At 36.5% G+C, this 24,441-nt stretch overlaps 3 protein-coding genes across 5 annotated transcripts; 1 reads left to right on the top strand and 2 right to left on the bottom strand.

The window, feature by feature from the left end:
• The first annotated feature begins 3,833 nt into the window (after positions 1 to 3,833).
• Positions 3,834 to 7,335, top strand: LOC121798999. 2 transcript variants are annotated; one of them, XR_006050131.1, is made up of 8 exons: positions 3,834 to 4,173; positions 4,769 to 5,272; positions 5,469 to 5,646; positions 6,068 to 6,356; positions 6,451 to 6,523; positions 6,600 to 6,719; positions 6,803 to 6,882; positions 6,987 to 7,047. XR_006050131.1 is itself a non-coding variant. In XM_042198300.1 (8 exons), exons 1-8 carry the CDS (start codon positions 4,075 to 4,077, stop codon positions 7,104 to 7,106), a joined length of 1,434 nt encoding a protein of 477 aa, XP_042054234.1. In that variant the 5' UTR covers positions 3,841 to 4,074; the 3' UTR covers positions 7,107 to 7,335. The 2 variants fall into 2 exon arrangements, 1 of the variants encoding a protein (XP_042054234.1); XM_042198300.1 differs by having other exon boundaries at positions 3,841 to 4,173; positions 6,629 to 6,719; positions 6,987 to 7,335.
• A 109-nt stretch (positions 7,336 to 7,444) lies between these two features.
• On the bottom strand, positions 7,445 to 12,778 carry LOC121798998 (dystrophia myotonica WD repeat-containing protein-like). Of its 2 annotated transcripts, XM_042198298.1 has the most exons (11): positions 12,378 to 12,778; positions 11,588 to 11,902; positions 11,396 to 11,504; positions 11,214 to 11,307; positions 10,515 to 10,602; positions 10,337 to 10,420; positions 9,260 to 9,353; positions 9,080 to 9,167; positions 8,802 to 8,907; positions 8,395 to 8,487; positions 7,445 to 8,164 (listed from the first exon to the last, which is right to left on the bottom strand). In XM_042198298.1, exons 1-11 carry the CDS (start codon positions 12,549 to 12,551, stop codon positions 7,781 to 7,783), a joined length of 1,629 nt encoding a protein of 542 aa, XP_042054232.1. In that variant the 5' UTR covers positions 12,552 to 12,778; the 3' UTR covers positions 7,445 to 7,780. The 2 variants fall into 2 exon arrangements, with proteins under 2 accessions (XP_042054232.1, XP_042054233.1); XM_042198299.1 differs by lacking the exon at positions 10,337 to 10,420.
• Positions 12,779 to 18,134: 5,356 nt separating this feature from the next.
• On the bottom strand, positions 18,135 to 23,818 carry LOC121798996 (dnaJ protein P58IPK homolog). Its single transcript, XM_042198296.1, has 9 exons — positions 23,634 to 23,818; positions 22,615 to 22,777; positions 20,655 to 20,856; positions 20,399 to 20,559; positions 20,221 to 20,314; positions 19,919 to 20,131; positions 19,405 to 19,485; positions 18,715 to 18,933; positions 18,135 to 18,451 (listed from the first exon to the last, which is right to left on the bottom strand). The coding sequence occupies exons 1-9, from the start codon at positions 23,752 to 23,754 to the stop codon at positions 18,302 to 18,304; spliced, it is 1,404 nt and encodes a 467-aa protein (XP_042054230.1). The 5' UTR covers positions 23,755 to 23,818; the 3' UTR covers positions 18,135 to 18,301.
• Positions 23,819 to 24,441: the final 623 nt, after the last annotated feature.

The following is a 24,441-nucleotide window of genomic DNA, read 5'->3' as shown; positions in this document are numbered from 1 at the left end:
TGGTTCGACTCAAGTCGGATCAAAAAAACCGAATAACAAAAAAATGTTTTTTAAATTGTATAATACTCCCTACGTCCTTTGCTTTTGTAGCTAAATCGTATTCTTTTTTGGGTTGTCCCACTATAGCTGAGTTATTTCCTATTTTTTGGCAAAAATCAACACATTTCTTCTCTTTTACTTTATTCTCTCTATCTGACTACTTTTTTCCTTTCTTACTTTATACTCATTCCACTTATCTAATTTAACACAATTTTCTTAAATCTCGTACAGAAAAGAAATGTCTTCACTACAGAGGGATGGAAGGAGTATATTATACCTAAAAATAAATTCTATTTTTGTTGCTTTATATTAATAAATAATAATATTGTATTCTATATAAAGTTTGTACTTAATTATTTAGATATGTTAATTGATTGATACGATATAATTTTCTTCACAATTATATTAATAACTTAATATCGCGGATTCAAAAATAAATAATACGAGTACTAGAATAACTATAAGTCATTTAGATGGAGAAGAATACCAAAAGTTATTGCATGTATTGAAACCTTATGAGATACTCCCTCGATCCCGTATGGAGTGAAACATTTCTTTATTAGAACGTGATGATTTTGTGTAGTGTTGTTTGTGAGTTGAGCGAAGAGAGAATAAGATAAGAGATAGTATAATAAAATAGATATAATGGTATTTTCATTTTATGAAATGTGTCAATTTGATTGAGAAGTCTCTAAAAGAAAAATGAGTTATTTTAAGTGTGATGGATAGATAGATAAATAGATAGAGTATGTTAGCATTAGTTCTTGTCACATTAGATTTCTCTAACTTTTTATACTCCCCCTCCGTCCCAAGGAAGATGACCTTTTCCTTGGGTGGCATAGAATTTTATACAGCTTTATTTTGTATGTCAAGTTGAGAGAGTAAAGTAGGAGACATGAAATAAAGTAGAGATAAAATGTATTTTCATTTTTAGTAATAGGTCATTTTGATTAGGACAAACTAAAAAAGAAAGTGAGTTATCTTCAATGGAATAAAGGGAGTACTATATTTCTAATAGAACTTTCATTTGTGATAATTGTTTTAGTTAATTACTTTTCCCTCTCAAATTGCCTAAGCTTATAAACTATTTAGTAAACTTGTCTCTTTGTCGGTTTCACTCCTAATTGTTATCCTTGGCATTATATTGTTCTATTATAGTAAAAGTATTTTAGGTTGATCTATCTCTTGATTATATTTATTTATACTTCAAATTTAAGCCAACAATATTGTGTCTTTATTATTGAGGCTCAGAATGGTCTGTTTGACTGGTTTTAATTGGGCTGTGTTAGTGTAAGTTCTATTGTCAGTATGCACGTAATTGGACTCGAATTGAGATTTATAAATCTCTGTCCAATAAAAGTTGTTAGATCATTTGTGAGCTAAAAAATTTGATTCTTTCAACATTTTTTTTGGGATAAAACACAATCAACCGTCCCCTTTATGGGCTCTTCCAGTGGTGGGCTAAATAATATTGGGAATAATTCAGTCAATCATAACTAATGATATAACTAAAGACTTAACAATTAATTATTCCATCCAAACATTTTAATAAAGTCGTTATTTTTAAACACCATAGTCAATTCGTCATCTATCTCTATTTATTCTATGAAAAGATTCATATGAAGATATTTAATTATTTTCTTACGCATTTAAATCGTTGTAGAAATCCAATTTTTTTGAAGACTAAATAAGATTTCATTATAATAAATTCTTAACAGTTAGAAACTTTTCTAAAGTAATATTAAGTTGGTGCGTGGCCCTTCTCTGCGTATTCATATTTTGTTTGTCATATAAGTTACCGATAATATTTTTTTGTGTTCAGTGCATCATCTCTGCATCAAGCAATAGTTTACTTCTTTTGATTACGAGCAATTGTAAAATATATTAAATTCTGATTGTGACTAATTTCTATACTATATTAGTCATTTGGTGGGATTCGTATCTTGGATTTTGTCTATGTTTCCATGATGACAGATGAAATCCCAGCAAATAATGTTTTGTTGTTAAGATATTGGTGGCTAAGGCATCCACAATCCAGGCCACAAATTTTCCTTATATTATCACTCCCTTCTTTATCTGCACCAGTCATAACTCCCACAACAAACATCTCTCGCAAGATGGCTAAGCAAGAATATACTACTCCCTCTTCTCATTAAAAATAAACGTTGTCATTAGATTGTCCCATTAAAAATGAAACGTTTCCTAAAATAGAAATAACTTTATATCTGCTTTTCCTTCTCTTTTACTTTTCTCTCACTTCTTTAACTCACAAACAAAACTATATAAAATCTCGTGCCAAAAAACAAACGTTTCATATTTATTGGAATGGAGGGAGTATATAACATGTTTTCCACTAGTCTTCAAGTCAATGGTAGTATACATTACTATTATGACATTTTTGGGAACATTATGAGTTGAAAGAGACTAGTAGTTTATAGTGCCCCAAAACCAATTAGTCTTAACTTAATAATTCAAAAAATATTGAGTTTCTCTCATGATTGCACAAGAGTTAAAGCTGCCTTTAAGTGCTTACTACTCTTGAGTCAGCACACACGATTTTTTTAAGTAATTAGGCTTGTATTAGACCTTTGCAAGGATCCAAATTAAAATGATTAAGGCTTAACTTGGCTATGACAAGACGGTTGACTCCAAGATAGTTTCACATTCGTAAGATGATTGTCCACATAATTATTGCTACAAATATTTTCTTATTAAAGAAAACCAAAATAAATATATAGTATGACTTGGCCTTTGCAAGTTTCAAAAGACGACTCATCATAAAATGTGCGACGTTTCCTGGTGAATATTTTTTCTTAAGATGGTTATTATTCCGAATTGGTTGAGAGAGAGAATACATGAGCAACTGACAAAAGTGTTTGTAACCTTAAGTTTCTATTGCTAAGTTACTATTGTCAGAGATAACATTTGTTAGTTGTTAGTACCTCTCTCTCCCGCCCGTGAAAAAATTTCTCATTTTGCTATTTCGGAGATTTCATTATTTAAAATTCTGTTTGCTTTTTTTCCATTCTAAGTAATTGGTCTCTACCATTCAACTAAATCATTAAAACCATGTTCAATTATAAAATGAGCGTACATAAAAATGAGGCTCACACCATACTAACTCATTTTTTTCATTTTTCTTTACAAAATCAAATAATTTCTTAAACTATAAATTACGACTGGAGAGAGTAATAAAAAATTAAATAACTATAAAATACACGGTTAATTATATTGCCTAAAACTAGTTTGTATTATCCTAAATGTTGGCTTCTATTATATCACCTATCGGTTAATTGCGAGACCAATAATGTCTATTTTGAAAATATCCATTATCGGGAGTACATTTTAATTGATCGACCACTAAGAAAATATGATATAATTATTAATTTAGCTGACTAGAAATAAGAGAGGGATCCAGATTTGAAGCAGTGACTGAAATCAAATTGGAAAAGCACCATTGTTAAATGTCTAAATCTTGTTTTACATCTGCTTCGTAAAATCATATCTCATCGTAGAAATTCTCCTACTAGAGGCATTTTAAAGAGAATGAGTGACCTATTTCTTGCAATTTTGCCCCTTCGATACTAACTGCACTAATTTTGAAACTGAATCTGAAAAATCTAACTAAATCAAACTCTCCAGTAAAGGGACGTTGACAAAATTTATTTACTACTCCTATATACTCTCAAATTCAGTTTCTTTTTTCGCGCGTGACAAGAAAAAGATCCATAGTTTTAATGAAGGAATATTATAAAATTATAGTGTCACAAATTGAGGACTAAATCATGAAAGTCAAATTTTGATAGAGGATCCAAAAATAGGAAAATATAAGTAGAAATAAACAGATGCGCAGCACCCACCTCTACTGAGGCAGGCAGAGACAGAGGCAGAGGCAGAGGCAGAAACAGCAACACAAATTGTCTCTTCTCAGATATTAAGGTTTCAGTTACTAACACGAAATGTAGTACTACTACTTTTTGTTCCACCTCTCTTTCTCTCTCTTATTGCTTGGGAAGAATAACTTTATGCTCAATCATGGATTCTGCCGAAGAAAAACCTTTACACAAACAAAGTGAAGGGGGCTGCTTTACAAACGAAAAGAGTGCCAGTATATCACCTACTCTAATTTCAATGGTATATCTTTCTAACTTTTGTTATTCCCATCATTCCCTTCAAATAAATTGCGTTTCACTACTCCTAATTATAATGGTATATCTCTCTTTCTGGTCTGGGATTTACATCGATTTGTTCTTGGATTATTGATACGCTGTAAAGATTGTAGCTTTATATCAATTTTGATTTCAATTCTTGGAGCTCGTCAAGAGAAGTTGAAAATTTATGTACTATATTGATTTTGAGTTCAAATTCTTGAAACTATTCGGTAATTTCGTGAAACAAGAGTTGAAGAATTTTGTATATTGATGTATTTTGTGATGGGACTATGTTCGTGGTTTGGGATTTGTATCCATTTATTTGTGCAAATGTTTATTTGATTGTGACAATATTGAGTTCGTTTGTGATATAAAGCTACAATCTTTACTCTTGTTACCTTTGAATTTTGAGTTCGTTTTGTTTCTTGGTTTTGGATGGTGAAAACTACTCCTGTTTTTGTCTTTGTTTAGAGAAATTCACATCTGATAGAGAACTAAAATCTGAATTCACTGTAGCATGAGCTTGTACTGCTACTTGAAAAGGTTAGATTAATAAGGTTTATCTTTATTACTACTAGGTTGGGAAATCGAGTGAAATAGTAGTTGAGGAGCCGGTGTGTAGTCAGCCGCATCAAGGGCATGACTTGATTATGCATATACCAGCTAATGCAACAGCTGAGGGATATGTGGAGGACTCTGAGTCTGTGGCAATAAACATGCCTCCTTCGCCGGTTCCGACTCCCAAAAGAGTAAACTTTTCGCCATTACCTAGTCCTAGTAGAGTAAAGCTAAATGGTTCTCCAGGTCCTTCAACCAAAGGAAAATCATCCATGAAAAATTTGCTTCCTAGACTAAGCTTCAAATTTCGGAATACAAACTCGGAGATTGAAAAGGCTGCCATGTTTGCACTTGGAGTTTCCCCTGAGTTGCGGGGAAAGGCATCAATTCCTAGGACTTTCTCTCTCACCAAGATTTTTATACCCAAGATGAAGAGGACATCATCTCTACCAACCTCTCCAATTTTGCACTCAAATCCGGAGTCTGCTCATGGAGGATTTACCAGTGTTGCAGCTGACTTATCGGTGAGTACTTCTCTTTTCAGCTTGAGATAGGTATGACTTGTTATTCATTTGTAAAATGTGAGTGAAGATATAAGCAATTGGTCATTTTTCATTTATAGTCTCTCAATTTCCATACCCTGTGCAACCCCTTATTGCATCATGCATAACAATTCCTGCTCATTTCTGACTGGATCTTACAGATATAATCGTTATGCAGAAAGGTGGGTGCCAGCTACCAATGCATCGGTCACTATCTGTACCCGTTCTATATAAAGAGGGAAGTGTAAAACAGATGGACAACTTAGGAAGTGTATATCGCGTGGTGCCTGCTACTCCGAGTGTTACTGAACAGAGTGCTGCAGCATCTGTGCCTGTTGGAACAATTTGTGGTGCAGGTATATATATGACGTCGCCTTCAAAATTGTGGCGAGACATTTGAATAAACTAAGATGCTCTTTGCCTTGAGGATAACTGTCTATACGTTTAAGACTCCAACAACCAAATCGTGCAGAAGTCTTAATAACTTGCTCCATCTCCAGCTAATTAGCCATTTGTTTCTTTTTTCTCTTCTAGTTCTAAGTCCTATAATTCGATTGATATTAGTCTTTAAAGTACTTTAATCCGGGAACTCTTATGGGGCAGTTTGATGTACTTTGTTGAGAAGGCCTCGATAGAAAATGAGACGAAAAGTTACTTGTTAAGTTAGACTGACATTTGGGACCAAATTTTGTCCCACCATGCTTATCTACGGATTGGTCCTACCGTTTTCAGACTTATGATTTCCAACTCACTACTTATCTTAGCAACTGTTTTCAGATGAGAAGAATGATCAAGCTGAGGACATCCCTCTAGAAGAAGCTGTTTGTAGGATCTGCTTTGTTGAGCTCGGTGAGGGCTCAGACACACTGAAGATGGAATGCAGCTGCAAAGGTGAACTTGCTCTGGCCCACCAAGAATGTGCGATTAAATGGTTTAGCATAAAAGGCAACAAGACTTGTGATATCTGCAAGCAGGAGGTCAAAAACTTATCTGTCACACTTTTACGCATCCAAACCAATCAGACTCGAGGGCATGGACCTCTTCCACCTGAAATAACTCAATACAGGCAAGTATATTAATTGGAAGAGCTCCAATGATAATGTGAAAAGTCCCGTTTTACTCTCAAATCCAAGTTAACTAACTCTTGCAACCATATATAGGGTGTGGCAGGATGTTCCGGTTCTTGTGATAGTCAGCATGCTTGCATATTTTTGTTTCCTGGAGCAACTTTTGGTGAGTGAATTTACCATACTAGGGAAATGATCTGCCTCTCTCTCGTATTTAATTTGCGTATTCTTTATAAATGTAGGTCATGATTCTGTATTTTTCCACACACAGGTTAACAAAATGGGATCAAGTGCAATTGCTATATCTTTGCCCTTTTCTTGTATATTAGGTCTTCTCGCATCAATGACCTCGACTACCATGGGTACACCTTTTACTAGTCAAACTTATGCATGAGTTTGAACTTTTCTTTTCGACTCATTCTTCTGCTCCGTGTTCTTTGGGTAGTGAGGAGGAGATATGCTTGGATATATGCTACTATTCAGTTTACAATGGTGGTTCTTTTCGCGCATATCTTTTACTCATTGGTAAGTAGTAGTATTTCACACTATGTTACTACTAGATGACTCTTCTTACTGCTTTTGTTCATCGACTATCATGATGCTAATATGGTTTTTCTGTGTGTATACAGCTTCATGTGCAAGCGGTTCTATCTGTTCTGCTTGCGACATTTGTTGGTTTTGGAGGTGCTATGTGTGGCACTTCCATCCTTATCGAGATACTCAAATGGAGAAGAACGCGGAGAAATTGATCGGCTTCCCAACAGGATGCTGCTCAAGCTTCAGAGAGTAGTGATGCACCGCAAAACAGAGTGGATGGAAATGGCCAACACAGCTGACAAATTTATACAATCGATCCCAAAATATGGCAATGAAGCCATCATATTCATGAGTAGACTTACCTACCCAGTTGCGCTCAAATCTTTGTAAATATTACTATATACCTTTGGTATTCATTCTTCATTGGTTGTTTTCCTTTAATCTTGGTCAAGAGTTGTCAAAATCAATTGTATAGAACTGCATATTTAGTGAGCTATTGCAATCGAGATATGATTCCCTTTGTTGACATGAAAAGGAGAGAAACATTATATAGCAAAAATATATAAAAATAACATTAATTGATCAGCATTATGGTGTGGCAAAATGACCACCAAATGGGAAAAAAGGGGAGAGAAATTTCCAAGGGATTATTTCCATGGCTCTCTCCTACTTACAAACTTGGCTGCGCTTTTCTATCTAAACAATGTCATCCAAAGCCCTCTCTGCCTATACATTGCTCTTTGTCAGTAAATCTTACAGCACTTGACTTCTATCATATGCTTTGTCATTTCAGTTAAAATAAAACTGTGCAAATGGCAAAACCAGCATCACCTTTTCTTCCGGCTCGCAGCGAAAGCTTTATGCACAACACCACCTCAGCCTTGAATCATTGTTTGCCTCCCTTCCCAGCTATTGCTGGTTTTTCTTTCAGGCCCGTGCTCATGAAAGAGTCCGAATTGGCTGATTGGGTGTCGGCAAAGCCTGGCCTCATCCAGACTTTTATGTGGCCCTCCCGGCAAACTGTTAGGACAGATTCCTGTGTGAAGAGCAGACCGGAGAGAGGCTCTGTGTGGACACGATGAGCTACCAGTGGGGAGAGCTTTGGAACGTCTCGCATACTTGGAGATGACTGCAAGGTTCCCACAGGGCAGGCGCTGTCCCAGTGGGATGACTGGCTTCCGTTATTGAAAGTCGGAGATCCACCTGGGGGACGGCGAACTGGCACTACGAGCTCGTCCATTTCTAGATCCCATAAGAGCAATTGTGTATCCTGCATGACATTTGACTTCATTTTTAGTCCAACTCAAATGGTTATTTAATTCTTTTTCTTACTCAAACATCAAATCTTGGTATGCAGTTTCATTGAATTGTTAATTTTTGTTTGGTCTTGAACAAAAAAAATAAACCTGAAGTCTAAGATTGGCCAGAAGATAAAGTATCATTACTCAGTTTTATATAAACAAAATTATTGATAAATAGATATATATACTATTCTGGTACCTGACCAACAGAACCAAATCGATAGACTATGTTTTCCCCAACACCATCTGAATTTGGAGCAAGCCAATGTGAATCAAATGCCACTCCACTAACCTGCCAGAGTTGCAGGAAATAAATCATTCACGGACAGCAACATGAGAAACTTAATAGGTACACTATAAAAGAGTTATTTCAGTAGCATCATGTGTTCTATGCGCGGTAGAGCATATTAGTGTCCAGAAGTTAATTTTTGAACTGTCACCCAGGCAACATACTAACACTTGGTCTAAAATGGTGCAAAGTTTGTTATAGAAAGAAAAACATGTAACTTCTAATATTATCCACAGAAACAAGTGTCATAATCCTGTTAATTATATCAAGGAATTCTTCTTAAGCAAAACAATTTATTCAACAATATTGAAGCTCACCCATGAGTTGTGTCCTTCTCCCCATGCTACAATCTTTCGATCCTCCATACTCCAAACTTGCACGAGGTCATCCTCGCCTCCAGTCAAAATATATTTTCCATCCATGCTGTTTGACTAGACATTAGCTAATATTCATATGACACAGACAGAAACTAATTTAATTCTGGAGACTGACTTCTATGATAGTGGGGAAGAAAGCAAAAATAAATTTGCAACTTTTGAATTGAATTAAGTAAACAAACCTCCAACTCTAAAAGAGGGGAGGAAAGTAAACACACCTCCAAGCACAACATAAAAGAGCGCCATAATAGCTTTTTCCACCACATATAAGCTGTTCGGTTTTATAGTCAAAGACTCGCAAGTAACCTGTAGTCAAAGTTTGTCCTCATCGAAATAAATACAGATGGAGAAACAGGGGCAACATGAAACACAGAAAGGATAATGGAAAATGACAATACCATCCCTCCCTATGGTTGCTATATAAGTACCATCAGCTGAGAAGGCAATGTCATTTAATGGACCTTGACATATATGCCACCTAGCAACTGGATTCTGCAAAGAATTGAATGAGATTAGATAAAAGCCATTTAGACTGTGGATGTTTACTAAGAGCATAAGAAGAGGAAAAATTATTAGTCAATATGTAAGAAAACTGTGGCAAGTCCAAGGGTTGCAATTGCTTCCATAAGATAACTCTCCATTGGTGGTAAAAGAAAATGAATATACACATTGTCATTGACATGAAATAAACAGATTGTTCGCCTAGAGCTATAGAGTCTTACATCATCCACGAATAAAATCAGCTAAAAGTCATCATGTTAGCAGACCGAAATCTTCACCGAAACTTTACAATATTAGTTAGTTTCTTAGTGCTTGTTCCAATTACAGTTGCTGAAGTTTCACTGATCACCAGATGATATGCAACATCATAGCAATACTTTTATAATGAAAAAATGGATATTGTACGAAAGTATGCTGCAGAAAATATGTATAATTACTAGTGAACTTTTTCTGGTCAATATATATTTAGATGTGGATAACCACTGAGGTATGTGGTATAGAAAAGATGATAATGTAAATATGCAGACAATAAAATAATGCCCTTTCATAAAATATAAATGACATCATGACAGACATCCATCTGCGCTTCATGGTTCATTGCTCATAACAAGCATAAGGAATCAAAGATACGAAACTGAAAACAAAGGACCAAATGTAGTTGAGATGTAGTAAATATGAAGACATTTAGAGACCAACTACCTAGCAAGATAAAGAATTTATGATTCTGCTCAATCTTCACATTCTAATCTTCCCAATGTAGTTGAGAACAAAATCTGGTATGTTCAGAAATATATTTGGTTCAAACCCTTAACAAGTTCAAGACAAATAGTACTAGCTCATTCTCTCCTGGGCTAGTATATATAAGTATGAACCATCATGCTATGAAAGAAGGTGTATAAGAAATGAACATAATAGGTTGAAATTGAATACAGTTTGATAATTGAATTAAAAATTATATAAAAACTCATGACTACCTTACTATAACGTGCATGTGATACAGAAAATTGAGTCTGATCCTTGATTATAGGAAACGAAGGATCACCAGAGCTATCTTTGTTCTAAAAAAAGAGATGTAGATGTATCAATTTTTAAAGAAAGCAACAAAAAAATTACATATATTCATATTCATTCAAAATAAAGTCCAAAACTTGCCTTTTCATATACATACATATTTCCATCTGCATGAGATACCACAAATGAGCCATCACCATTGGGGATCCACGCAATACAAGTGCAGCGACTGTTAAAAGAAAATAAAGCAATTGAAGACAAGTAGACAACAAATTTACAGATCTTTAGTCAGTAAATAAGGAGTTTTCATGGGCATCTTGAGTTCGTTGAGAAAATGGAAATTGGTTCAAACAGATTATACCACTAACTCTGTAACTCATGGTAATACATATAACCATTACAAACAAAATGCAACCAGATGTCTGGTTTACCAAACACCTCCCTCTGGATAGACATTTCTTGCAAGTATAAATGATAAGATTAATTGGCCCTTTCTAATCCTTTTTCTTATCGAATTCCTATTTTTGACATATTCCAAGTACTGCACACAAAATCTTCATTCACATTGTCAGGTTTTACAAAGATTCAGACAATCACAATACATTTCTGCAAAGATTGAGTCAAGCTTCAAAAAATTTGGTCACTTTAATAACTACCAAGGATTAGAAAATAATCAGGGACTTGTAATTGTAAACTTAAAAAAGGGATCAAAGTGATAATCTTCATAGATCAAGAAGACAAAGTTTTATAATTATGGGAACAAGAAATTACTTGAAAGATAAACACAAATATAACAATAGCAAAACAAAAGGGAAGTAAAGAAAATAGTCAATTTCTTGCCTATTATTAACAGAACCATCTTTATTATAGTGCTGAGCCCCCACAAGCTTCTTCCCAACGTCTTGTAATTGTTGTCTAAGAGATACAGAATAAACTGCAAAAACAAAAACATAATATATTGAATAAAGCCTGTTAAGACCTAAATACTAATTCTAATTAAAATTCTGAGAGTAAAAGCATACCATCTCCCGAGTTTAAACCAATAAGCAAATCATGGCCATCTTTAGCATCAGGATCATATGCGTGGCAAACAGGATTTGAATTACTAAAATGTATAGACTTTAGGGGGTCCTATTCAGCACAAAAAAACCTCTTGATATCAATCCAATTATGAAACAAAACAAAAGGCTAAGTGCAGAATACAAGATAAGTACCTTATCTTGAGAATTTAAGTCGCTCACAAAAATTGCATCTCCAACATTGAACACCAAGTAAGTCCCTTTCCCATCAAAGTTGGGATTACCGACCACGTTACTAGAGCTTGAGGCCCCTAATGATCCGATTCTGGTACTGCTGCTACCCACAGGCTTGCTTCCACCATTTCCTCCAACAAAACTAAGCGTCCGGCCCCCATTACCACCACCTAAGAGCCTAGCTGCGGCAGACCTCACACCACTGCTCACACCTAAAGCAGATGACGATTGTGACAGTGCCGGCATTGGCTTCTCCTTGAGATGAGCTAGAGTTACCTGGTTACGAATTAGGAAATTACACTATGATCCACAGAAGTCTGCTCTCCTAAGGAAATGTAACACATTCCAGATGCTGCTGTAACAGTTGCACAAAGCACAAACCTATATAATAGAATGCTTACTACTAGTAATGAAGTCAATAACACCAAGTAAAATACTATATCTGTAGAATGTCATATTACATCTCAAAAACCCCAGAAGGTATAGAAAACACAATTCCCTAACTCCCTGTACATTGTCAAATAACCTATTGAAAGACTTGCTACTTTTTACCGCAATCACGGGAAAATCATCAGAACCAGATTGACAAAACCCAAAATCCAACTCTCCAAAAAGTATGTAGCAGAATACCACAATTAACAAACAATCCAACGAAATATTGCCGCTCAAATCGATGCAAAACTGGAACAAACAAGAAATTTAAAAAAATGGGGAAAGTTAAGCCCTAGAAAAAACAAATTGAGATAGATACCTGAGTGACTGTTTTGCCATGGGCATAGTGAAGTAGAGCGGCGGGATGAGTCTTCTCGTAGTGGAGCTTATTATATTTACCTTCAGGCGTCTTGAAATAGGTCTTCAAAGCAGGGCCCGGCGCGTTGCTCCCAGACGACGACACCATATTGTTACTGGTCCCGCTGTTCATCATCCTTCTCACCACTAATAAATCTCAGAGCTCCGAATAAGTCGAAAATTCAACGAGATCATCAACTCGGAAAAGGGTTCATCTATTTTTGCCCCTTTTTTAAGAGTAATTAAATCAAAAGATAAATAAAAGAAAGGAAGCTGGGTTTAGTCATTAATGGGTTGCGATTAAATGCTGCAGCGTTGAGGAGCGTATCAATTTCTTTTAATTTCTACGCTTGAGTGAGAGAGACTTAACTGAGGTAGTTATTAATTGTGTATTGACTGTTAAAGCAGCTAGACATGCAATTTCCTTTCTTGTTGCTGTCCAAGGCTTCTTCTAGCATTTATTTTTTACAAAATTTTAAATCTATCATTTAAAAATCTGAGTATCATTTATAAGAACAAGTCTTGGGTTATATTTATCATACAAGGATTCGTATCATATTATGTCTTAGTCTACTCTATGCTTTTACTGCACAACACTTGAACCTTTTATAAGATTAACGACATGTTTTTTGCTTATTTTGTGAAAGATTTTTCATGTCTATGTATCTGTTTTGGATTAAAGGTTCTATTATTCACATGTTTATGCCAATCCTGAAATCATTGGAGCAAACGTGTGAGTTCTTTCTTGATAACCTTGTTATAATGCTTGATAATACTTTTGGAAAGTTTGGTGGTGACCTTAGCCTATATGTGTTGCATATGAAATTTTGATTTTAAGGATGCAGAGTTATTATGTACAGGAAGGTCTAAATTGCATGTGATTTCCATTTGTGACCTTGATGGTATGATGAACTTATGTGAAGGTATATACTGAAACACATGTTTTTAACTCTTTATGATGTTTTGTATTGTAAAACTTAATTTTCTATTTTATGAAAATAATTTTATTTATTATATAGTTTGTAAAGTATTATTATTTATACAATTCATGAAAAATAATGGATAATGAAATAAACAATCATTATTCTGCATTGTAAAATAATTGGTAGACTTATGATTACAAGATCTTTCAGTCGGTAGTTTGTAGAAGTCAGCAATTGATATTCTCAACCTAGATATATGTGGACAGTACATTGTGAACGGTTGCTAGTGTTGAGATATGTACTTCTCGTTGTGTACAAGATTTTGATAATATGCTACTTGGTCTTGTCAATATGTGTGGATTTTTCGTAACCTAGTATCATGACATCTTCGGTGGCGGTGATCAACATAGAAGATGGCGGTGATCAACATACAAGAAAAGTTATTGTTATTTTAAAGAATTATGTCTCGGTACGCCAGAGTTGATATTATCCTCAAAAGATATTTCGGTGAAGGTTTTATCATATAAAAATATATTTAATAGAATTTGTTGTAGTACAATGAATAAAGGTCATCATAACTCTTTAGCAAATATTTGGAAAAAAATAAATTAATTCTAAAATAATAAAAAATTTACTCCACTAAATACTTAAATATATCAGAATTCTAAGGCTAAAAATATATATATTTAGAAAAGCTAGGAATCATAATCATGATTATACTAGTACTTTTCTTGTTTTTCATAATTCTAATTACTTTCTTAATTTAATTAAAAATCAAAACGCTTAAAAGGTTAAGAAATTAGATTACTTTATCGAATATAATCCTAAAGGCACCAGCAATGGGGCGCCCGATGGCACGTTCGATGGCGTCCATCGTCCTGGGGCGCGGACAATGCCCACATTGTGGGTGCCCGCTATCGTCCACGCCCTACGTCCGCGCCCGATGCATCGTCCGCGACATCGGGCGCCCCATTGCGGGATCGGCGGACGATGGTCGCGGACGGTGGCACGCGTTTTTTATTTTTTGTATAAATATCCCTACCCCAACTTCATTTGTAACGTTTCATTTCACGATTTCACTCTCGAAACTCACATTTTTATAATTACTACGAAGTGGATTCAAGTCCCAAGAGTCCGATGTTTGGGGAGGCGCATTGGCCGGGTACAGAACCCGCCGAATATCAGCCGTTCGACGCCAACACGCAGTACGATCCCGAATTCAGCACGGAATCGTACGGTTTGTCTGACATGGAGCCGTCACCAAACCGACCCGTCGCCAACTCCCGCAGCGCCACCGCCGAGGCCGCCGCACCACCCCTTCTGCCCCCGCCAAAAAGAAGCGGACCCGGCACCGCGCGCAAAAGTTGCCACCTCCGGAAAATTCTGAAGAGTACGCCCCCGGCCGTACGAACTACCAGCCGGAAGAAACCCTCATATTGGTGAGGTGTTGGGTGGACATATCGGAGGACCTGATATTCGCGAACAACCAGAGGCAGGTGGTGTACTGGGAGCGCATCGTCGAGCGCTACAATGCGGCGAAGCCTCCGAGCGCGTACAAGCGCCAACGGGAGCAGCTCCGCAAGCACTGGGACCAGGTGAAGACAGTGGCAGAGGGAGTAGGGACAAAGGGGGTACGAGTGTACCCCAAAAAAAAAAATTTTAGTCGTATTATATATTTAAATACAAATTCTGATTTTATATTAATAATATATGTATAATGTCCCCCTATTTGGCTACTCCAAAAACTAATGTCCCCCTAATCCATATTTAGCTATTCCTCCAATAAATACTGGAAAAGAAATAAAATACATTTGATAAATCAAAAAGTGGTAAAACTCAATTTTAATTCAAAGCCTTTTTTACATAACACAATAAAAATAACAAACCTATTGCCATCCCCAATTGAAAACCGCCGACTGCTTCTGCTTTTTGCCTTCTTCCGCTGCCGACTACCGCTCTCCAACTCCGGTTTCTTGCCTTCTTCCGTGACTTGCCGCCTCAATTTTCATCATACACTTTGTTCTTTGTTGAAAAGGTGAGTGATTAGGAATTTAGGTGTAAAAGTTTAGTTCATTAAATAATTTAGGGATTTTGGCAGCTTGTGCAAAATAGAATAATGTTTTACACTTTATGAGTCTCTCTTGTTGTCTTGGAATTGGGGTGAATTGAAAACAGCCGTGCTTCCAATTATTGGTGGATGAGAAATTCTCAAGTATGTATTACTTTAGGGATTATAGAGTATTAAATGCACAAGTATTTAATTTTAAATAGCTTAATTATTGTTTTGGATTCTAAATTATTGCGTTTCAATTTTAAAAATTTGATCTTCTGACTTCTATGATAAGTTGTTTTTTATGTCTAGTTATAATTATTGTGAATGCACAACATTAGAATTGAATGGTCAATATTTATTTTGACAAATTTTGTAATGACATTGTGTGCAGGAAATAAAATAAAAAATGATGAGAAAACAATCTGATCTTCGACAATTTATGTCCAAAAGGAGAAAAACTCATGATAGTTCAAGCTCTCCGGCTTCAAGCTCTCTACCTTCAAGCTCTCCACTTTCAAGCTCTCCACCTTCAAGCTCTCCGGCTTCAAATTCAATTGGTATTGTATCTCCTTCAGATGCTAGTGTGCCATTACATGAGGAAGTGATGGCTTCTCTTCTTTTGACAAGGAAAATGTATTGTATCCTAAAGATGGCTTCTCTTCTTTTGACAAGGAAAATGTACTCAAACTTGTCACTTTTAATCCTTCCGATTTTTCAAACATTGATTTTATGGACCTTGAGTGTCAACTTGATATATTCATTGGAGATATGAGAAGTGATGAAGACTTTCAGAATTTGCGAGATATTAGTTCTCTTTTGGTGAAGCTTGTTGAAACAAAAAGAGATGTGGTTTATTCGCGTGTGGTTTTGCTTATCAAGTTGATTTTGATTCTTCCGGTTGCCATTGCAAGTGTAGAGAAAGTGTTTTCTGGAATGACATTTGTGAAGAATAAGTTGAGAAATAGAATGGGTGATCAACCTTTGAACGATTGTGTGGTCACTTTCATTGAGAAAGATGTGTTTCTACAAGTATCCGATGATGATATAGTGAATTGTTTTGAAGAAATGAAGACTCGTCGAAAAATAAATTAGATATAATGTAGTTTATTTTTGTATTTTGAAATGTACGACTCTAAAATTTGTATATTTCAAAATATATTGCTTTTAGTATTAGTTTTTATTTTTGGTATGTTATATAATGATTTATCATATGACTCGCACCCCCGAATATAAATTCTTGGATCCGCCACTAGGTGAAGAAGCAAATCAACCTGTTCTCGTCCGAGTACGAGAAGTGCGCGAGGGAGCAGGGGAGCGGCGAGAGCTTGAGCGACGTGCGCTCCAAAGCGCTGTTGTCGTACCAGTCCCTGTATGGCGAGTTCAAGCACGGGGCCATCTGGGCGCTCTTGAGGGACACGCAGAAGTTCCAAGGCGGGATTCTGCACACCGGGGTGACAAAGAGGACGAAGACCACCGAAGCTGGTGGTTACACGAGCAGCGAAAGCGGAACTCGTCCGGTGGACCTCAACCAGACGTACGAGGACATTGAGAGTTTCGGCACATCGATGTCCTCCCTGCGTCCCATAGGCGTCAAGGCTGCGAAGGCCAAGGGGAAGGCGGCGGCGACATCATCCTCGACCGCCGCCGCCGCCCCATTGCCGATCCCGGTCCCGACCCCGAACCCGACGGCTGCCGCGTACGAGCAGTTGGCAACAGCCTCGATGGCGAAGACGTTATTGCAGACGCACAAGGCCCTCAAGAAGTGTACGGACCCTGCCGAAGCCGAATATCTCCGGGGGTTGATCGATGAGCTGGGCCGGAAGTTGGGAATTGCGTAGATTAGCCAACTTGAATCGTGTAACTTTTGTTTAATGAATGCAAATTTCGCCGGTTTTTAGTTAATCGTTGTGTTTTTTAATTTAGTTTGCATTACATATTTGAAAACATTTAAATTAATTAACAAAACAATAGTATAACATATAGGGCGCGCCATAGGGCGCCCCATTGCAGGTGGGGGTAGGAGGATAAAACTGGTAACGTGGCGCGTCTTAGTGCGCCCCATTGCTACAAACAAATGTAATATTGTCAAGATAGGCAAGACTAGGTCCGAGAGATAGTTGATGATTGTTGCACGTGTGATTTGGCATGATTGCATGACAATTAAGTTTTTCAATGGTATTGCTGTATTTATGGCTTTTTGTAAAGATTTTTTCGACTAGTTCATTTTTTTTGTGTCTTGTAGAGAGTATAGTACTAGCAAATTTCGGACACATCTATCTATTAAGATTCACAAGCCAATCATTTTAGGGCTATAAATATAACGATCACTTGAAAATAAGGACTTCAGCACCTAGCAATCGTACAATATAACACTTCCTCCGTTCCATAATAATTGAGTTATTTAGTCATTTTTGTACATTCCATAGTAGTAATAGAGTCATTTACATTTTTAGTAAAAATCAACACATGTCTCTACACCTACTTTACTCTCTCTTATTTTATTCTCTTTTCATCTCTCTACCTTTTTCATTTCCACTTTATTCTCCATTTACTTAACTCACCTAACACAATTTTTTCTCCAATTACTTAACTCACCTAACACAATTTTCTTAAGAAATGCATCCTTTACTATGGAACGAAGGGAGTACCAATATTCTGCCACTGAAAATACTTTCATATTGTGTGCACTGTTAATGACTCCCTCTAGTGGATCTTCTCAAACTCCAGATGCGGAAGAAATTCATAGCATTCGAGCAATTTCCCATCTTTCATCCAATTAAATTTGTACATAATTAAAGTTATAAAATTAAAATGGACATCTCCTACAAGCGTTTAGTCAAAAATTGATAATCCAAAGAAATCAACGGTCAATGTCATTCTTGTTCTTGGTAAAAAAACAATGATAAATGTTTAGAAATGAAATCCTCCTTCGAAGTGGAACGTAAATTGCTGCCCCCCTCCACCAAATGGATTAAATCCCCCTTCACCCATTCCCATACCATTATCATCGATATCTTCTCCTCTGTCGAATCTGGTACGTTTATCTTCGTCGCCCAGAATCTGTCGAGAAAGCACACACATCACCAGTAAAATAACAGTCTAGCAAGAGTTGCACAAAGATTAGCATGAAATATCAGAGATACTCAAATTAACAAACATAAAGAGTAGATGAGGATGCAGACTTTTTCATCATTAAACTAAGATACTATAAATCCAGTCCTCTAGGCTGGCAGTGGCATCCAAAATCTGGTACATTGAAATAACAAGAAACGCAGCTACAGATCTGGGGAATGGCGTGGCAGAAAAGATAAAGAAGCTATTACCTCATATGCAGATGCTATTTCACGAAATTTAGCTTCTGCTTCTTCTCTGTTGTCGACATTCTTATCTGGATGCCATTGCAATGCAAGCTTCTTGTAGGCCTTCTTAATCTCTGATATTGATGCAGTTTTTGAAACTCCTAGGATTTTGTACCAGTCTTTTCGTTGGCTCAACTTCAATGATCTTTCAGCTCTCATCAACACTTCACGGATGTTCATATCCTATCAAAGGTGGTCATTTATATGAATATGTTATTTAGATGAAACTATAATATTGTCATTCACAAAAATTATAAGAAGATACATAATCTAAAACAGCATTCCCTCCATTCTTGCCGAAGTTGCAATCATTAGAGTGGAAGAAATAGTTAGAATGTTTTGTTTTTATATGCAACTCAATGCAGTAACAGAATTTATATGAATCTCAAAGATACATATCACAACTACTTATCTCTTTGGGGACAAGATCGGAGAGGTCTCTCAAACACATAATAAAGCTTTAATGAATTGTGAACTGCATATAGAAGCATCTCCAGAATTCAATAGAACTCCAAATTAATCTTGCCAACAACCAATTATTCCAACAATTTCGAAGATACCCGTATTTGTTTATTTTGCAGATACCTTTACTGGAAGGAAGTAGTGTCGATATAAATCAAGCAGAAAACAGAGCATCTCAGTAAAGTATCTAACCTGAGGTGACTTTTCAGCAGCGGATTTTAAATCAGCCACAGCTCCTTCCCAATCTTCAACTAAAAGCTTTGCTTCACCTCTCTGTAAATTATTTGTTAGAAATTAGAACATACATATATGTATACAAAATAAATAAGTAATATATAATATCAATATACTCCCTCCGTCCCAAGATAAGCGACTCGCTTCTTTTTTTGCCCTCGTTTTAGAAAAATGATATAAAATAGTTAGAGTGGAGAGAAAGTAAAGTAAGAAAGAGAATTATGTAGAGGAGAGTTTTCTCTACATAATTCTTACTCTTACTTTACTTTTTCTCCACTTCAACTATTTTATATTATTTTTCCAAAACGAGTGCGAAAAAGAAGCGAGTCGCTTATCTTGGGACGGAGGGAGTATTTAAAAGTAGAAATCTTGAGTTACTCCACCAGACACAGGTCAAAAAACATTCAAGTTTAACGTTCCCAAACCCCTTTCCATTTTCTGGACAATACGCCCAGCGGTTGAAGATAATTACCTGGACTAGAGCTTCAACTTGATCTCCATCAATTTCTAGTACTTCTGTGCAGCTCTTTACCGCATCAGTCCCCCTACCAAGCTTCACGTAGACCTTACACAGTCCAAGATGAAGGTGTATATTGTGTGCAGTATGGTTTGGGTCAAAAGCAAGGGCAGCCTTGTAATCCTCCACTGCTAGGCGGAGTTTACCCTTACCGGCATTGTCTTCTGCCTGCAAGTATATGAATCAAATTTAGATTGATCGTAGTTATGCTGCAATAGTGCAGATTCCTAAGTCAACATGAAAGAACAAGCCATTACACTTTTTGTCTTTTTTAGGAGGTTTTTCAATCCAAAATACGCCTTCTTCAGCTCACCATGCTCGGGGTCCAAACGAAGACCTTTCTGGTAATGCCTGAGAAAATACTCAAAACAATTAAAAAACAAAATAAATTAAATGCAATGCAATGCTACACAATTTATAAGATTTTCGACAGACCTAGTGGCTATGTCATGATCAGCCAAATAATAGTAGGCACGACCACGCAATAGCAAAGCCTCTAAATTATTTTCGTCTTCTTTAAGAATGAATCCTGTCTCAGATATGGCTTTTGAATAATCTTTAGCTGCTATCAATAGCCTCACTTTAAGAATTTTAGCCTGAAATACAGTGACAGGAAACTTACACTTAATACTTTTACAAAAAACAAAAAAATTGGTACTTTGTCCATATAGGACAAAGTAAATAGGCAAACCTTATAGCATTCTGGAGAAAAAACAAGTACAACTTTATAAATATACTCCAATGCTTTGGTATAATCTCCTGAATCAAAAAGGTCGTTAGCTGAATTTAAGGCATTCTGAGCTTGATATAACTGCGAAAGCTCCTTTTTTGCTGCCGAATTCCCAGGATTCATCTCCAAAACACTTTTGTAATTTCCCTCTGATTCCTCGTATCTACATCAGCGAAAAACTTCCTGAATCATATGATTTATCAATCAGATGCAAAAGAATGAAGAATGACTTTGAGTCCAATTATCCAACAGTAAGTGACATGGAGTGTGTGAAGTTATTAACTATACTCTAGCAAACGTAAATAAAAACCTTAACAATCACATAAAATTATCAGGTTAAATAAAGCCAATCAATATAATTACTCTGACCAAAAATAAAATCCTGGCTAAAGATTCATTTTGTAGATGCTCAGAGAAGAAGCAGATTTAAGTTCTGGAGTATGAAGTGAGAGATGTAACCAAGAAGAAATGGAGAATCAGATGCCATCCTCAAGCTAGTAATAAATTTACAAGTGCAAAACCAAGTAAGAACAACAAAAAATTTGTCCAACTGCCCAGATACAAGTACGGTTATTGAGTTTAGCATAGATGCTAAACAATGTTGTCAAAGCAGTATAGCGGTTCATGGCGGTTCGCCCGAAAAATGCCACAGGGACATAGCGTATCGGTATGGCGGGATATAGCGGTCATTAATTAAATATATAAAATAATATTTATATATTCATATATAATTCAAAAAATTAGAAAATAATAAAAATATAACATTAAAAACTCTAAAAACATGTAATAAAGCATAAAATAGAAAACAATTATATAAAAGTTTAGCAATTAAAGTCTTTAGTTCAAGTGTTCAACAAAACATAAAACCATGATAAGCTCAATAGACATCAATCATCAAGCTCAACATAGTCTTCTAGCTCATCATCATCACTATCATCGGCATCCATTTCATCTTCATCCTCCATTGCTTCATCCTCTTGATCTCCACTTACACTATCCTCAAATTCTTCCTCTTCCGATTCTTCATCTACAAGCGCAAGCCTTTTCCTTTTCCCTTTCCCTTTTCTAGGTATGATAGGTTCTTTTTTCTTAGAAACTCTAAGACAACTTAAACTAGATGTAGAAGATTCTTTCCTCTTCTTTGACCTAGTATATGTCCTAGGCTCTCCAACACCCGAAGCCTTATACACCATGTTCCAATCAAGTGTATCATCGTCATCATGAACCAAATGATTACCACCATCAATATCATCATCATCCAAAATAGAAAAATACCTTGTCGGAAAGCTGACTGCTGGTCGCTGGACTGTTGCTGGAAGGAGCTCGGCTGCTATAGGTGGCGGCGGCGGCGGCGCGGGGGTGGCGGCGTCAAGTGGCTAGGCGGTGGCTGAGTCACTGAGTGGGGATGATTGTTAATAGGAGGGGCTGTAGGGTGCAGATTGTGAATAGGAGGGGCTGTATGGCTGGGCGGTGGCTGAGTCACTGAGTGGGGCTGGAGGGTGCTGGCGGGTGCTGGCTAGGCTGCAACAGGCAGCGGGGGCGGCGCGACGGTGGGTGGCAGATTGTGGAAAGACTGAAGGAGTAGAGATGAAAAGCGGCAGATTGGGGTTGTGGAATTAGGGTTTAGAATTATTGGGGTTAGAATTATTGGGGTGGGCTGATTGGGCCTATGCAAAATTAAATTAAAAAATAAAAAGCCCAATAAAAGTCAAAATTAGCACCAAAAAGTCAAAATTGGGCTAAAATACCGCTATTGCGGGATATGGTAGCGCTATGGCGCCACGACCGCCACGGGTATGGCGGCCGCCACAGAAAAATGCTACGTATCGGTGTGGCAATAGCGTTTTCATTAAAAACTGATATGCTATAGCGCAATATCCCCGCTATAGCCGCTATTTGACAACATTGATGCTAAAAAGACCTGCATAGCTGACGAAGAATGGATGCTCTATGCCAATAAGCTTCTGAAAGTGCTGGATCTGCCTCTATAGCAGCATTTAGGTCTCTGAGAGCCTCACTATATTTCTTCACTTTGATACTCTGTGAAACTCTCTCAAAGAGAGAAGCACCACCTGCTTGGTCATCTGCTCATTAAATAAAAAAGTATATGCTTAGAGTATGAGGTACTTTAACCAATATCATAGAACAATCAAGTAATCCATTTCTTACCAATCCTCATGTATTTGAAGGGCAAGTAACTTTGGCACTCAGTCCAACATACAACTTATTTCCAAAACTAGTTAAAAACCATACTATTCCTAAAGAAGGAAACTTGAAGATTGGCAAACAAGGTTCCAGTTTCCATTTTCATAGAACTCTAGGTGAACCCAACATACATTTATGCTAAATTTGTATTGAATAGCAGAAAGAGAGCATGAAGATGATGAAAGATGAAAGGAAAAATGCAGTCTTTGATTCACCTAATTCCTAACAAACTGCTGAAACAGTTAATGATGTGCCATTCTTAATAATTTGAGGGGATTTGGACATGTTCTAATCTCATTCATCTAACTTCACATGAACCAACAACCAACATACAGTCACGCAGCTATAAAGGATCATCCTTATTTCCAGGAATGACTACTTCCACAAACTAAAAACCATGAGGCACTATTACAGGGTTTGGACTCAGAAACATAGAAAGCTGATGGTATTGGTATCCAACTAGTTGGTTATTGATATCAAATACAGGACACCCCTCACTTCATGTGGCTAAATGTAGGCATAACGATCAAATCATTCTGTGAATAAGATCTTTACAACAATGTGAAAACAGAGAACAATCACAGATACCTAATTCTAACATAAACTGCAGAAATTAAGGCTCATCGGTTCTTTAAGTAGAACAAGTCAGCAACTGAATCAGATATGCATGCTATGCAGCTAAAAGCAGATCAAAGGACTAGTTAATTAATCCAATTATAAAAAAAATTAATAAACCTGCAGCAACGAGCGGTTGGAGGAGGAGAAGCTGGCAGCAACACACGAAGTTTAGAATCAATGCTGCGTAGAGCAAGCCTGTTGGCGCCATTGAATCAAAACCAAATAGCTTCATCCCCATCTCCACCACGATGTTGCAGCCTCCTATTTTGAGGCAAATCTATACTGAAAAACAAACTTAATTAACTATAGGTTAATATTATGTGAAGCGTTAATTAACATATGAAATTCGGTGATTGGGCCTGCGTGTACAGACGCAAGATTCGATAGAGCCATTCCACGTTGTACTACCCTATAATCGTTTGCCACGTGCGAAACCATTTGCCATTTAACATTAGCCACGTGGAGGCACTTTTTTCTTCTTCTTTATGAACCTATCAATTTTGGGCTTCATACCTCAATAAATGGGCCTAGACTAGGAAACAGCCTTGTCGGTCTAATTAATTCGAATTTCACTTAACGGCCCAAAAAAAGAATGTTTATTTTAAAAAAACTAGTAAAAAGTGAAAAGCGGCAGTAAATAAATTGTTGTTTAAAATCTAATTGCTTCAGCCAGCCGTCAATGACAATAACTTATATACTATTTCCACTATTATTTTTTATTGTTTTCCAATTTTTGTGTTCAAAACAATGAAAATATACACAATTAGCGTATGGATTCGTTTTAGACCAAATCATTAACATTTATATGTCGATCATATGAACATTTTTATATGGTGGAAATTTGCTGCAACAGCCTGATCAGGTTAAGTGGAAAATTTATGTTGTACTTAGGCTATGCTCATGTCTAAGCATGAAGAAAATAATA

The sequence above is a fragment of the Salvia splendens genome, chromosome 4 (genome assembly GCF_004379255.2).
Source record: "Salvia splendens isolate huo1 chromosome 4, SspV2, whole genome shotgun sequence".
NCBI lineage: Eukaryota > Viridiplantae > Streptophyta > Magnoliopsida > Lamiales > Lamiaceae > Salvia > Salvia splendens.
Note: the sequence above shows the minus strand (reverse complement) of the source record. Positions and strands in the feature narration are given on the sequence as shown.

What these genes read in the sequence shown, in the direction of transcription:
- LOC121798998 (XM_042198298.1), bottom strand. Translation starts at nt 12,551, where the DNA reads ATGATGAACAGCGGGACCAGTAACAATATGGTGTCGTCGTCTGGGAGC. An exon ending in ACTTAAATTCTCAAGATAAG is followed by an intron (nt 11,505 to 11,587) that starts GTACTTATCTTG and finishes TGTGCTGAATAG; the next exon opens with GACCCCCTAAAGTCTATACA. An exon ending in CACATGCACGTTATAGTAAG is followed by an intron (nt 9,354 to 10,336) that starts GTAGTCATGAGT and finishes AATTCTTTGCAG; the next exon opens with AATCCAGTTGCTAGGTGGCA.
- LOC121798999 (XM_042198300.1), top strand. Translation starts at nt 4,075, where the DNA reads ATGGATTCTGCCGAAGAAAAACCTTTACACAAACAAAGTGAAGGGGGC. An exon ending in AATGACCTCGACTACCATGG is followed by an intron (nt 6,720 to 6,802) that starts GTACACCTTTTA and finishes TTCTTTGGGTAG; the next exon opens with TGAGGAGGAGATATGCTTGG. An exon ending in CGCATATCTTTTACTCATTG is followed by an intron (nt 6,883 to 6,986) that starts GTAAGTAGTAGT and finishes GTGTGTATACAG; the next exon opens with CTTCATGTGCAAGCGGTTCT.
- LOC121798996 (XM_042198296.1), bottom strand. Translation starts at nt 23,754, where the DNA reads ATGGGGATGAAGCTATTTGGTTTTGATTCAATGGCGCCAACAGGCTTG. An exon ending in ATTCTTCGTCAGCTATGCAG is followed by an intron (nt 20,857 to 22,614) that starts GTCTTTTTAGCA and finishes TCGCTGATGTAG; the next exon opens with ATACGAGGAATCAGAGGGAA. An exon ending in AAATAGCATCTGCATATGAG is followed by an intron (nt 18,452 to 18,714) that starts GTAATAGCTTCT and finishes CTTTCTCGACAG; the next exon opens with ATTCTGGGCGACGAAGATAA.